The sequence below is a fragment of the Octopus bimaculoides genome, chromosome 18 (assembly GCF_046866305.1).
Source record: "Octopus bimaculoides isolate indiv1 chromosome 18, ASM4686630v1, whole genome shotgun sequence".
NCBI lineage: Eukaryota > Metazoa > Mollusca > Cephalopoda > Octopoda > Octopodidae > Octopus > Octopus bimaculoides.
The window spans coordinates 27,198,602-27,214,175 of NC_142945.1; the positions used below are offsets into that span (position 1 = coordinate 27,198,602).

A 15,574-nucleotide genomic window follows, 5' to 3' on the forward strand; every position below is an offset into this window, starting at 1 on the left:
TGTTACACACACACACACACACACACACATATATATGCATGTATGTGTGTGTATTACACATATACATACATATATAAATATACACATACACACATATACATATATTTATACACACACACACACACATGTATGACCAAGTGCGTTTCATACATATACATGCAAATATTCACACATACAATCATGTGCACACACATATATATATATATATATATATATATATATATACACAGACACTCATAAACATGTAAGTCAGCTACACAGATTCTTTACTATGCTTTTCAAAATGAAAGGTTTTTTTTTTCTTTTTGTTGTTGTTGAGAGAGGTGGAATAGTTGACCAAGAGTTGTAGATCATTGAAGAAATTGAAGAATGAGAGGTAGCAACAACAACAACAACAACAACAACGACACTGTAACCATATTCTGACCACTGTTATCACATACATAGATTTTACGGGTGGGGAAATTAGAAGAGGTGGGAAAAAAAAAAGAGAGAGAGAGAGAGAGAGAGAGAGAGAGAGAGAAAGAGAGAGAGAGAAAGAGAGAGAGAGAAAGAGAGAGAGAGAAAGAGAGAGAGAGAAAGAGAGAGAGGGGGAGGGAGGGGGAGGGAGACAATTTTGCCAATTGCCACACTATTTTGTTGGCGAGGTTAACTACTTCATGTTATTCCACCATCCAAGTAGTGCAGTCTGTTGTGTTGATGGTAGTAAGGAAATATTAGCATGGTTGAAGCAACAGAAAGGAGACAGAACAAGAGTCGAAGAACTGCTCCGGTAACACAGACGTCATAGCTATCCAAGGGATATGTACAAGAAATACACAGGACGTTATCTTTCTCCATTTCAGTCATCGACAGATGTCAGTAAACATCCTCATCAAGCAGAAATGTACAACACTTTGTTGATTTGTTCTATGTATACCAATGGCGACAGCAGAAATGATAACAGATCCATATGTAGATATACACAGATACATATATGCACATAAATATATATATCTATATATATATATATATATATATATATATATATATATATATACATAAATATATATATAAATATATATATATATATATATATATATATATGTACATAAATATATATACACATAAATATATATATATATGTGTATATATGTGTGTGTGCGTGTGTACACAGACACACGCACATGTATGTATGTATGTATATAGTGCACGCATTGTGTGCACATGTGAATTTTATATGTCTATTAGTCTCTGCATGTATGTAGAAAGAAAAGAGCAGAAGAGGGTACAACCCTTCACAAGTCAACCCTCTGTCGATAATGTAACATTAATGGTGTGTCCTGAAAGGAAAAGAAAGAAAAAGAAAAACAAGCATTATTATGTAATTAAAACAGGGGAGTACACAATAGTCAAATATATGAATATTAATAAGGATTTAAATATTTTGAATAATCATTTCTCTTCCATCACCCCCCCCCCTCTATCATCATCTCTATTCTGCTCCCTGCCACACACAAAACATCCCCTACCCTCCTACTTACTCCTGGCACCTCTTCCCCACTCATTCCTTGAAGGTCCGCTCTGACAACTTATCACCAATTTCCAGTTCCATCCTCACTTCCACCCCAACCCTTTCTTCTAAAATAGGAGTAGTCATGTAACAAGAAACCTGCTAGGCTCCAACCCTTTTCTCTTATACTTTACCCATTTCTACTCTTTACTCCCCTAGCATAAAGTTCTCCAAACTCCATTTTATGCTCATAGTCTTGCAGGCTACAGAGCAACAACACTGATGCTGGTGGCACAAAAAAAAAAGCACTCAGTATACACTGTAAAGTGGTTGGCATCAGGAAGGGTAACTAGCTGCAAAAATCATGCCAAATAGACACCAAAGCATGATACAGTCCCTGAACGCATCAGATCCAGTCAAACTATTCAATCCATGCCAGCATAGAACATGGACATGTGATAGCCTGGCTCTCTGTCAGTTTTAAAGGATCCAGTCGATCAATCAAAAGAACAGCCTGCTTGTGAAATTAATATGCAAGTGTTGAGCATTCCATAGACATGTGCACCTTTAACGTAATTCTCAGAGAAATTCAGCATAACATGGAGTGTGACAAGGCTGGTTTTGTATACTACAGGTACAAGTCATTTTTGCCAGGTGAATGAACTGGAGCAATGATAAATAAAGTGTCTTTCTCAAGGTCACAATGCACTGCTAGGAATTAAACTCATGGCCTTACAATCATGAACCAAATATCGTGGTCACTAACATGGGAGAAATTTATAAAACATTTAAGCAGAACGTCCTCAATTGTTAATCAGGTAAAATTACAGGAAACATGTCAACTTACTTTGGCTTGCCAACTTGTGACTGAAATAAATTTCAGCGTATGATCTTTTCCTAGGATGGCATCATTACAGAGAATATCAATCTATAAATTAAAAGAAACAATGAAAAACACAGATTAATTTGTAAAATATCAACCATCTTCCACTTTAATATAAAGAGATATTGGGGGTTACCCAGACAGGAAGGTAAGGATTGGGAAATATCAATGTGCTGTGGTGGTCAAAAGCAACAGGTGAAGTCCAAAGGGATCTTGTGATTCAGGAAGTTAGGAGTGAAGAGGAATGAAACATGTATGTGAAAGCTATCCAACAATCTTAGTAGGGGTAATGGACGACCTGGGATGCTACAATGCAGAAATCTCTCACATGGAATGACGTATGGCACATGGCACCACTTAGATTGAGTTTCATAATAAGAATAACTTATGACTTGCTTCCATCAAATACCAACCTTGTAAAGTGGGGCATGGAAGACATGTCAATATGTCCCCTGTGCAAGGGCAAACCCCAGTCAATAGACCATGTCCTGAATTCCTGCAAGACTGCTCTCACTGATGGCAAGTACACATAGAGACACAACAGAGTGCTAGGAGAACTGACCACTTCAATCTGGCACCAAATGCAGTGGGACACAACCAAATCAAAAGTGGCCTTCATAACCAAAGAAAGAAAGAAAAGGGTTGGAGCGAAGAAGATAAGTAGATATGAATTTGTAGCAGGAGAGAACCTACTTGGACATGAGGATTCTTGGAAAATATCTGCAGACATTGGTGAGAAGTGCAAGAACTACCCAGAGTTTATCACCAAGAATGGCTTACAACCAGACATTGTCTTAAGGTCTGAATAGGGTGCCAAAGTGATTCTTATTGAATTATCAGTACCATACGAGAACCACATAGAAGAGTAACACATCTTTAAGATGAGAAAATATGGTGAAGTGGCAAAGCAGCTAGGGAGTGTGGGCTACCACTGTACTGTGAAGCCAGTTGAAGCTGGATCGCAAGGATTCATGGCTACATCAACCTATCAGCTACTCAGGCAGTTAGGTATCAAAGGCCACAGAAGAACTTCCACAATTGAATGCTTGTCTGATGTTGCTGAAAAGAGCTCATTGTGGATATGAGCAAAGAGGAATGACCAATGGACCTAGTTAAGGATTTCATTGGTTATTTACTGGAATAGAAGCAAGAAGAGAGTTGGTTCCTTTGTCAGTCAGCCTGGTGGGCTGAAACACAGACCTGGGAACAAAAGAACAACACAGGTTCAAATCCTGGAGACAGGATTTTGGAAAACAGCAGGAGGACACCAAGGAGTCATGACCCGGGTGGGCCTGGCTTCCATAGAGTGTCGGATATAAGGGTCAAAACACTTGTTGAATGGGAGTTCTTCCTCTGAAGATCTCTCCTGTTGTGTGCTCACCTTGCAGCAAGTTTCTGTTATACATATTTTGAAGACAAAACTTAACGAGAATATTTACACCAATTATCTCTTACTTTTGAAAGAACAAAACTGGATTAACTTGGGAGATGTTGGAATGGAAAAGAATTCCTTGTGAAGAAATAATCAATGAATATTTTCCTCAGTAGAAAGTGTGAAATGAAACAAAATTCCATACACAAAATAGTTTAGGAAACAAATCTATATCTAAGAAACAATAGACACATTAAAATTTTTTTTAAATGCTTATTTTTTTGTTTTCAATCATTATTGAATATTGGAGAAATTTTGCACAGTTTGTAAATTTCAGTTAAATTTTTTTTTACTGGGTGTCGTTCAAAGAAATAAATATGTACAATGGTTTGGTTACAGAATTCCAGCTGATAATGACTGTGACTGACATATCATCTTGTTAGCTCACATCAGACAATTGCCACACAACTGGAGAAAAGGGAGAGAGAGCTGATGTTTATCTAACGAACAGCAAAGAAATGAGTCACTTTTCCTTTTACTCAAAATCACTGCAAGCAGGTAAAAATAGGGAATGCCATCACTGCCACAAAATCCTTATACACAAGGTGCGAGTATCAAGAAGTTTACATCCTAAGCATGTGGTTTCAGGTTCGACCTCAGTGTGTGTGACACCATGGGAAAGTGCCTTCAACTACAGTCTTTGGTCAACCAAAGCCTTGTGATTGGATTTGGTTAACAGAAACGGAAGAAGCTCAGAGTGTGTGGGGGGAGGGAAGTGGGGGGGGAGAGAGAGAGAGAGAGAGAATGGCTATAACTGGATATCAATGTCATATAAATGGTGTCCCTGATTTCCAGTCTTCTGTGAAGACATATCCAGCCACAGAGGGGAACATTACATTGCTTGGAAAGAGGCAAGAGTTGGCAGTAGGATGATTATCTGGCCATAGAAAATATGGCTCAACAACACTTGTGTAACCCATGCAATCTTAGAAAATGAACATTAAAACAATATAATATTAGTACATGCATATCTAAGACAATATGTAAAGGGTAGCAATAAAACTATTGATAAGAGATTTAAATGGCATACAATGAGATGGTAATAAAAGAACTAATGGTTATAAAATACAATAAATGAGATGACAATGAAGGGATAGTAAAACGAAATAATATAAGATGGTCATAAAAAACAACTGATAAAAAGCATTCCATTGAAGGAAACGTTAGGTAAGGTACTTATTAACCCTAGATTCAAACAGATGAAAGACATATTCAGAAGGAAAAGAATAGGGAGAACTTATTCCACAACTCAGCCATTCTGGGGGAAAAAGCTATATGTATGGAATTTTGTATGTGTGTATGTGTACGAGTGTGTGTGCATGTGTGGGGAGAGGGAACTAAGAAACACAGATGCAATCTGCAAAATTTAACAAACCAAGTTCTGATGAAAAATCCTCAAAAGGATGAAACCAGAGAAAGCTCATCTGAACATCTTACATGGAAGTAATGGCAGGAAAGCAGCCAACTTGCATGTTTTGTCAATGATAGAACAGTTGAAGTGATGACAAGAGGTCATCTGGACTATGATTTTGATTCAGTATTCTAACAAAAGAGGACAAAACCTGTTTGGAAGAAGTTGCTTAATAGTGTGAGCAGTACTCCATTTTTAGGCAAATCTGGTTCTAAAAACACAAATAAACAGAACCCAGTTTTCTGCAACAAAACGCTTTGCTAATAATGTCAGTATGCATGTAAAAGCACCCATGCCGGAACCTCATAAAAGCACCAAGTACACTCTGTAAAGTGGTTGGCATTAGGAAAGGCATCAAGCCATAGAAACCAAACCAAAACAGACAAATGGAGCCTGGACAGCCCTCAAGCTGACAAATGCCTGTCAAATCATCCAATACATGCCAGCATGGAGAACAGACGTTAAATGATGATAATGATGATGATGTGTCCCCACAACAAATTTGCTAACTTTAACAAGTACTATAAAATATTTAAATGATATGAATGCATCTGTGAGATATTGTGTATTTGTATATCTTATATATACAGGACTTTCTGGTTATAAAGACTGCCAACAAAAGTCAATAAAACACATAAATTTGCATGTTTAATATGACTGCTTACATGAACGCGAAAAATTTGTATATTTGACCATGTTCTTGAAACAGGTCTTTTATAAAAGTATGCCCTTCCTGAGTCAAAGAATTTAGGACCATACCTATTTTTTAGATAGCTAGGTTAACATAAATAGAGTAAAATGCCTTTAGCTTTTCTCTGAACATAAATCATTCAGGAAAATATTGCAGCATTTTAGACTTCTGTACTTTTATACTTTCTAAAGTATTGCAATATTCCAATATTTTCAAATAAGAGAGAGAGAGAGAGCAATAAAGAGATTGCAAGAAAGAGGTGGGTGAAAGACAAAAGAGAGAAAGAATTAAGAAAGGGCATTAAAAGCAGAAATAAACAATTATATATTTACTGTAGTATTTATTTATGAATGAATACCAATTAAAATAACTGCCTATTACTATGAATATACTTGCAATATTAAAAACAGAAATATTAAACACAGAAAATAGCTAAACTTAGTTATGTCTACACAGACATACTGAGAACTTTCCACCTCATGTTACAAAACATTTACTGCCAAATAGACTCAGATTTGTACTAAAATAATGGAAAATATGGTAGACTTACATCTGTATGCTTAGCTGAACTGTTGAATACTTTCAAAGCAACAAACTTTTTCAGTTGCATTATGGTAGCTTGTGAAGAGCATCGAATGAATTTACGTTTCAAATTGCGCATCGATACACCTCGACCTTCTAGACAGATGTTAACTTGTTCATCGCTGCGATGATAGTCTTGGGTGTCAGAATCTGGTGGTTGCGTGTGTGTCCGTTCAGTTTCCACACACTCTTCATTAGCTGGAAATAAAACATGTCAAAGATCATTAACAAATTGAACATGATCAAAACACAATGGAAAAGAAAAAACAGAGACATGAACTGTGTTAACTCTTTCACAACCATATTTTTAATTAATTACTCTGTTTCAGTTAATTTTGAAAATAATCAATGATTTGAAGAGATCTAGTGACATAACTACTTTTATTAAACTAGTCTTGGAAATATAACAAAAAGTTCAATGAGGCAAAGTTTTAGTTTAAATATGAACTCTTTAAAATAGTTTATATAACAAAACCAGAAGCAGTCTCCAGTGAGTTTGTATTAAAAGGACTAAGATGATAGTCATATCACTTGTGACAGAATGTGCTAAGGAACAGGAGCAGCAATTTTAGCAGCACAATTCAATACACATAAGAGTGTATGGTAGGAATTCCTTCACTCTTTGCAACTGGAAAAAACACTATAATTGAAGCAGTGTTTTATGGACAGAGGTTTCAGACCAACCACTGTATTTCATTTTATTTATTAATCTAAAGCAGTGGTTCTCAACCAGAGTCAATATAAGATTTTGGTGGGGTCCATGCAAGCAAAATCAAATTAGGGACCCATAATAGTATATTAAAGGTCCATGAAAAATGTTTGCTCTAGATGTATTTAATGCAAGAAACAGGTAGATTTCTTTCTCAAACATTTTACATAATTCAACCTATATGAGTTAATGTGTGAAAAGCAAAATAGGAATTTTAAAAGGAGTATCTATAAAACTACTTTTTAAACATTGAATGGCTATGGGGGTCCACCAGAATAAAACAGTAACCAAAGGGGTTTATAGATAAAAAATGGTTGAGACCTATAGAAATGGACATTTTCAGCCCTTCTAGAATGGAACATAAGAATGAGTGGATAAGGTTAATGAAATTAATGTTCTGTGCAAATATCTGTAAGTGATGACTAAGCAAAAGATTGCAGCAAATGCAGTTCTGAAGGAAAATTAAACAAAATGTTTAAAATGTAATTTGACACTGAAACGTAAACATTGTAGACATTGTTTGCTATGTTAGAAGTGTTAGGACAAAGGAATATTTATTTATGTAAATATATACTATTCCTGTAATTTGTTTTCTTAAAAGAACAATCATTCTATGTGAGTATCAATTAGAGCATCGGTTGAGTGGTTGGCATTAGAGTAGGCCCCCAACCAAAGAATCCTTGTCAAAACTGAAATATTGTAAAAACTTGGATTCAATAACGAACAGGTTTTTAAAAATATACGCAAAAAGTATTATTCTGAGGTTAATTGAAACAGGATGTGCTAGAAAACTACATGATGATTTCATATATCAAATACCACATGGTTTGACAAATTAAACACTGTTAACGAAGTACAGTGACATGACAGAATAAAATGCATTTACAAGGACAGAGAAATGTAAAAAAAATTTAAGCTCAAGAATGATCCAAATCAAAAACATTTAACTAACAAAAAAAGCAATAATCCTATCCTAAGTTGGCTTTTATATTTTTATCTTGGCTTAAAATGTGTCATATAATAGAGATAAAAGTGACTCAAAGTTAGCTATAACAGCTTAAATGTTAGTATATTGTGTGACAAACCATTATAATAAAGTGCAATAGATAAGCTACTAGGAATAAATAAATTTGTCTTATCTTCTTGAATTTAGTGAGTGTATGTTGTACAGCTAGAGCATTCTAAATATATGTTACTGTATTCAGTCAATGAATGTACGTTACTGTACTTAATGGTACAAAGAAAAATGGCCATGAAACATCAGACAACAATGGCAATCAAAAATTAAAATCATACAAGATGCAATTAGATACTCTTTTCTACAGCAAGAATAATAATAATTATGAGCAAAGATCTAGTGTAAATGATATTAGATATCATAAGTACTAATTTGAGACATGGAAACAAAATAAACAATGTCACAGAAGGACCAAAACTTCCTAGTTGCCAGAAAATTCCATTATGGACCACACTATAGTGTAAGTCCTCAAATTGCATGCTATAATTTGTTTCTGCTTTGATCTTGTAAAGGAAAGATATTTTGAATAATGTAGTCCTAGATACACAATGCATGAAAAAGAGGAGATGGTCACAGTTAGAACACCTCTGATCATCAGACTGTTCAATCAGAGCTTATCTGGAACTAATTAACAAAGGGTGCTGATCATAAGACCATACACATGAAGGTTAATTGCGAATAAATATCTTTTAAGATTGCATTTCTTATTATTTTTCCCTAAAATATTTCAAAATTTAAAGTTTTGATCTTTTGACGTTATAGCATTTGATATTCTGATTTTTCAGTCATATGAAATTCAGCTTCATGACCCCAAATCATAGCATCAATATTCAGTAAAATAGAGAGAAAAATAGAAGGGAAGTTTGCAGTTCAGTATTACAGCCAATAAAAGTAGGAGAAACCTGTTATTTCCACATACGATGCACTATTTTCTCAATGTAGAATAAACAGGAAAATCAAAGTAAAACAAAGAGATACTGACCTCCAATGGATTTTGGAAATGGAACACCTCTGCTCTTATAAAACTGTTGCTGCCGCCGTAGTTCATCTGAAATAATACAGCAGACCCATTAGGATACCACACACAAACCAACAAGATATACCCTCCATATGCAGTTATGAAATATTATGTATTAGGACAACATAACAAGATATCATATGTAAAGTTGTTTAATCGAAAATACAATATACTATATGTTCAGTTACATGATATTTATTTTATTACAAGTGAAGACATCTGCAGCTCTTATCTGCTCACCACTCACCTGGCTGGAAATAGCCTAAAATAAGTTTTAATCACAAAATTATTGTGCACGTGCATGTGTGTATGTGTGAGTGTGTGTGTGCACGCACCTTGCAGATATAGAGTATTTGTCAGAAAATAATGTAACCATCCAATCATGGTCAATACCAACTCTTCTGGCTCCTTGTGCTGGTGGCACGTAGAAAGCACCCACTACACTCTCGGAGTGGTTGGAGTTAGGAAGGGCATCCAGCTGTAGAAACACTGCCAGATCAGATTGGGGCCTGGTGCAGCCTCCTGGCTTCCCAGACCCCAGTCGAACCGTCCCACCCATGCCAGCATGGAAAGCAGGCATAAAACGATGATGATGATGATTGAGCCTTATCATGACTATAACTAATGTCAGACATGACAATGATGAAGTGTGACATCATAAATAAAAACAAAACATTGTAGTCTACAGCACAATATAAAACAGTTTATAGTTTACACACACTACGGTAAAAGAGTCTTACAGGTCTAGTTGATACATCAAACACTACAGTAACAATGTGTTACAACACTAGTTTATATACAACAATGTTTTATAGCTCTAGTTAACACCATAGAAAATACAGTAACAGTATATATCATGAAATCTAATATTTAATCCATCTTAAACTACATCATCATCATTTAACATCTGTCTTCCATGCTGGCATAGGTTGGATGGTTTGACTGGAGCCAGCGAGGTAAAAGACTACACCATGCTACTGACCCTGTTTTGGCATGGTTTTTACAGTTGGATGCCCTTCCTAACACCAACCGTTCCATAGAGTGGACTGAGTGCTTTTTATGAGGCACCAGCACAGGCAAGGTCAGTTTTGGTATGGCTTTTATACCTGGATGCCCTTCCAAACGTCAACCACTTCGCAGTGTGGACTGAATGCTTTCTATGTGGTACCACCACCAGCAGTGTCACCAAGTGACTTGCAAGACAAAGAATTTTGAGAGAAGGGCATTGAGGGAGGAGACCTTGTATCAGATGAGGAAAGATTAGAGTATGACAGAGAGACAGAGACAACTATAGTGAATACATTAAAGTGTTTATAATCATTGAGTTTCAATTAGAGTCACAACAGGTAAAATTCAAATGTTTTGAGCTAGTTTTCCACCACATTTCTTAAAAATCGTGGTAGAGGCCTTGGTCTCAGGACCACTCATATCTAGGAACTGAGGTTGGTGGGTAAGCATGGGCATGCTCCCCATAGAAAATCCAGCTACAAAACAAGCCTCATGATAATAGCAAAGAAGAATGGGCACCAGTCAGCCCAAAGGTTGGGGTGGGCTACATCTGCCTACTTGAAAACAGAAGGTGCAAACCCTCATCCTGGGTTGCACAAGCATGACTTGCTTTATGACGGCTGACGGCCTGAGGAGAAGTTTGGGGGTTGAGAAGTTGGAATGTGGGCAGTCTGTGTGGAAGGGGAACTGAGGTGTGCAAGGAATTGAGGAAGAGGAGGGTGGATGTGTGCTGTGTGCAGGAGGTTAGGTGGAGGGGCCAAGGTGCAAGATTTGTGGGGGTCAAGGGAAGAAGGTACAAGTTGTGGTGGTTGGGGAAATAGTAGGGGGACTGGAGGTGTGGGAGTTTTGGTGAAGAAAAAAATCTGTGAGAAGGTGGTGGAGGTCAGGAGAAAGAGTGACAGAGCGATGGCAGTAGTGTTAGCATTTGAAGAAGAAGTGGTGAAGGTGATTTGTGGGTATGGTTCGCAAAGTGGAAGAGGGATCGCTGAGAAAGAGCAGTTCTTCGATGTAATGATGAATGAGTGGGACTTAGAAAAGGTAGATGAATTGGTTTTGGGCATCAGTGATTTTAATGGACATGTTGGGAAATGGATCCAGGGCTTTGAGGGTGTGCATGGGGGAAATGGAATTGGGGAGAGAAATTTGGAAGGAAGGATACTGTTGGAGTTTTGTGATGAGAAAGAGTTGTATGTGACAAATACATGGTTTAGGAAAACAGAGAAGGAAGGTGACTTTCAGCGCCAGAGGGAATGAGACAGAGATTGATTTTGTGTTAGTTGGCAGGAAAAACAGAAAATATCTGAGAGATGTGAAGACAGTATCGGGGCAGTTGCAGCACAGGTTGGTGGTTGCTGACTTGGATAAGAGGAGAGTTAAAAAGCATGTGAGAAAAGGAACAGTTGCGAGGAGAAAGGTGTGGAAACTGAAAGAAAAAGAAACAAGAGCAAGCTTTGAGGAGAAAGTTGGGGAGTTGGTAAGCATTGATACACCGGATTTATGGAAGTCTTTTAAAGAAGGGGTACTCAAGGCATGTGACAAAGTGTGTGGAAGGATGAAGGGTAGGAGAGATCGAGGAAATACATGGTGGTGGAACAAGACGGTAAGGGATGTGATTGCAAGGTAGAAGGAAGCGCACAAAGCTTTATGTAATAATAGGACTGAGCAAATGAAAGCCAGGTATGATAACATGAAGAATCATGCAAAGAAGGTGGTTGTGAGATCTATGAGGAAGGAGGCTGTGGAGAGGTTGAGCAGGCTGGATGAGAACCCAGATAGAGTGTTGAAGTTTAGTAAATCAATGAAAAATGACGGAAGAGATGTTGAGGAAGGAAGATGCATGAGGGGAAGTGATGGAAGGTTGAATTGGGAGGTTGATAGAAGGTTGAATCAACCCAGAACCATATGGTTCAGAAGCAAGCTTCTTGTCACACAGCTACACCTGCACCTATGTAAGCAGAATGTTTGTTGAATTGTTTGGAAAGGATTAAATGTGATTTATGTGATTTATGTGGCATCATCTGAAAGTATTAACTAATTCCTCTGAATGTCTCCAGAGCAACAAACAGAGTCTCATGATGTTTATTTAAATCCCAAAAACTGCTAATTAGTTTGCTAAACAACAATGTCAATGGTCACAATTCTCATTTACCTAGTGTGACATGCATGACAAAAATTGATTGCAACATTTTCAAGATAAGCATTTTCTATGTATGTCCCATATAGGGTAGATCTGGAAGAAATGGTCTCAATATGGATATCTGGTTGAAAATGAACCATTTCAACATACTTTTATAGATATATAAAGTTTTTTTTTTATGGGGGGGGGGGGGGGGGGTATTCTAAAATCTTTATAAAACCTGCTCTGGTTTAACCCTTTAGCATTTAACCAACTATATCTTCCGAAATATTCTGTTTTATGTTCAAACTGGCCAGAACCAGCCTTTCACACCTACCCTACAACGTAATTCAAAAAATATATAAACACATCATAGAAATCTTGAAGCTACAAGATAATGCATGATTAATTCAAAACAATGTGAATAAATAAGCAGCATATTTGACAAAGTAATGGGTTAACTTTCATGAGAATGGCTCAGATATTAATAACTTAGTTATATTCTCTCTTTCATTTCGTTATATTTCAAAATGCTAATGAATTGATTTTATAATTATTTTATGAATATACTTAGCAAAATGTTTACTGAAATCAAGGTGATGAAAGTATATTATATTATAGAAGAGATAATTTTGCTAATAATCAGTAAATGGATCTTCAGTTAGTTTCAGTGATGTCTATTTCAGTTGTTTGATCAATGTAACTATATATATATATATATATATATATATATATATATATATATATATATATATATATATATATATATATATAGTTACATTGATCATATATATATATATATATATATATATATATATATATATGCAGATGGGTGGCATCTGTTTGTATTGCCAACTATGGAGAATGACTATGAAGGAGGTAGATGAAGAGCAACTTCTGAAATTACTATGAAGACCAATCTTCAACATGCAAGTTTGGCGGCGGCGGCTGCTGCTGCTGCTGCTGCTGCTGCTGCGTGTGTGTGTGTGTGTGTGTGTGTGTGTGTGTGTGTGTGTGTGTGTGTGTGTGTGTGTGTGTGTGTGTGTGTGTGTGTGTGTGTGTGTGTGTGCATACACACACACACACACACACACACATGTATATATTATGGAATTAACTTTCTATGCCAAAAACAATGATTTGTTCAGTACAAGCAATTTGTTAAATACCAATTGTTGTTGACCACTTCTGATTTGCTCCAAGTCATCTGTGTATCAATAATAATATACTTTACTGCAATCTCTTGCTAGTAAAAGCCTGCTGAAGACAGAGGTATATAAAAACAGAAATTCATCCTGTAAATAAAGTATTTTCTACATATAGTTTCCATTGTATGTAGACTAATTAACAAATACAACTGTTGAAGTAACTAAATCATTTGATTTACACAGAGACCATATAATTATCAAGCAAATAAGGGAGTGTCTAGCTCAGTGCTTCTCAACCATTGTTTGCCGATGGACTCCATTTGATTCCTATTATACTCAGGTGGATCCTCATACCCATTCAATATTTTTTTTAATTCTATTATATTTTTATAATTAAATATTATTATGAAGATTATGAACTGTATTAAAAAAAATTGTTAAAATATTTTGTGTATTGTAGAAATATAACCAATTTATTGCAGCTAAAGTTTAACAAAAAATACTTATGTGGACACCCAAAGGTTATATGGTCTTCAATTGAGAACCACTGGTCTAGTTAGTCCTTAACCTACTAGAAATAGCAGATGAATCTCCTTCAAATCCCTCTGCAGTGTCTTTAGGGCAATGGAATTTTTGCAAGGCTAACATGAGACTTAACTACATTCCGCCAAGTGTTTGTTTCAATACTTACTTTCTTGTAATTCTGGCACCAGTTTGTACACAATGTCCTGCATGGTCCGGTCATGGCTGCAACACATATTAGTTACATGTTAGCACTAAATATAAACTGACATGAATGACACACAATAACATTAAACATGATGTAGTTTATATACAGGTTGATATTCTAAATATTAAAAATATTTACAGACAATACTGTCTTATAATAATAAAAATAACAATGTTCCATGCACCCATAAAAAAGCTTATAGAGAAACAACAGAAAGATTCCCAGCATAGGGTTTTAGGAGAACTAGTTAGGTTGAATGGAGCCTTGTAAAAGAACTGGATGAATAACAGATATTTAGATTATATCATAAGAGCAGATGACCAACAAAAATTGTTGTGCAGAGGAAAAGCCCTCAGAAAAAACATCAAGAGGATGATCTGGAAGAAACTGGATTGATAACATCACGGAGATGTCAGGATTGAAAATGCAACAATGAATAAAAGCATCAGAAAATTAGGAGGAGTGGAGAAAAGAGCTGAAAGTATTGACTATAGTGTGAGCAGGATAACTCATTGGCTGGTGCATTATACATCAGTAAAAGTCTTAATTGAAATTCTCAATGAAAAATATGAGCGAGTGTCACCCAATTTTTGAGGTTGGGGTAATACTTTTAGTAAGAGTTAAGAACACAGAGATAAACAGCTAGCCAAACACATAGCAACAACGATGACAATACCACTGATGCAGATGTTCTCATCATCATCATCATCATCATCATCATCATTTTTTCTATGTTTGCAAGGACTGGATGGGCTTTCTCCAACACAAAGTTGCACCACCTGTTATCAGTCTTGACCACTTTTTCTATGTGTTCCTTTTCTACATGTTCCTCCTGCTTGGATTGTTTGGCATTTCTTTACCCAACTGCCATCCTTCATGTGCATTACACATCTGTCAGTATGGTCTCTTTTCTTGCACAATATGGTAGATATCTTTTATAATGACTTTATTTGTAAATATATTTGGTGCACCATCATCCATACATATCTAATATCACACATCCAGTGAGCATACTCAGTTAATTTCTTTCTTGCCTTAGTGTATCCTCTGCATTCAAGACCCATATTCACTATCCCATAATACTGCACTTCCTACATAAGCATAATATACTCTGCCCTTCATTCAGAAAGGAATTCCCTTTGTTGCCAACAGAAGTAACAGCTCCATGAACACTTACTAGCTTGTTCATACTATGCTTTCGGAACACCTACCCTCACTGGTTATTAAGCCACCTAAATAACAGAAGCTATCAGCTGTTACAAGGAATCTTCTGAGAGTTTGAAAGAATCTATTTCATTGGTGTTTTTACTGCTATCTATTCCTTTTACAGACAAAT

At 36.2% G+C, this 15,574-nt stretch overlaps 1 protein-coding gene across 2 annotated transcripts in view; it reads right to left on the reverse strand.

Annotated features, from left to right (window-relative positions):
* Positions 1-1,138: 1,138 nt before the first annotated feature.
* The window catches only part of LOC106872045 (polycomb group RING finger protein 3), a 98,294-nt gene continuing 83,858 nt past the window's right edge, over positions 1,139-15,574 (reverse strand). For both annotated transcript variants that reach the window (XM_014918883.3, XM_089365926.1), the window contains 5 exons: positions 14,200-14,255; positions 9,201-9,266; positions 6,460-6,689; positions 2,340-2,420; positions 1,139-1,322 (listed from right to left, as the gene is read on the reverse strand). In XM_014918883.3, coding sequence (XP_014774369.1) covers positions 1,278-1,322; positions 2,340-2,420; positions 6,460-6,689; positions 9,201-9,266; positions 14,200-14,255 — 478 coding nt within the window. In that variant the 3' untranslated portion in view covers positions 1,139-1,277. The remainder of the gene's footprint in view (positions 1,323-2,339; positions 2,421-6,459; positions 6,690-9,200; positions 9,267-14,199; positions 14,256-15,574) is intronic.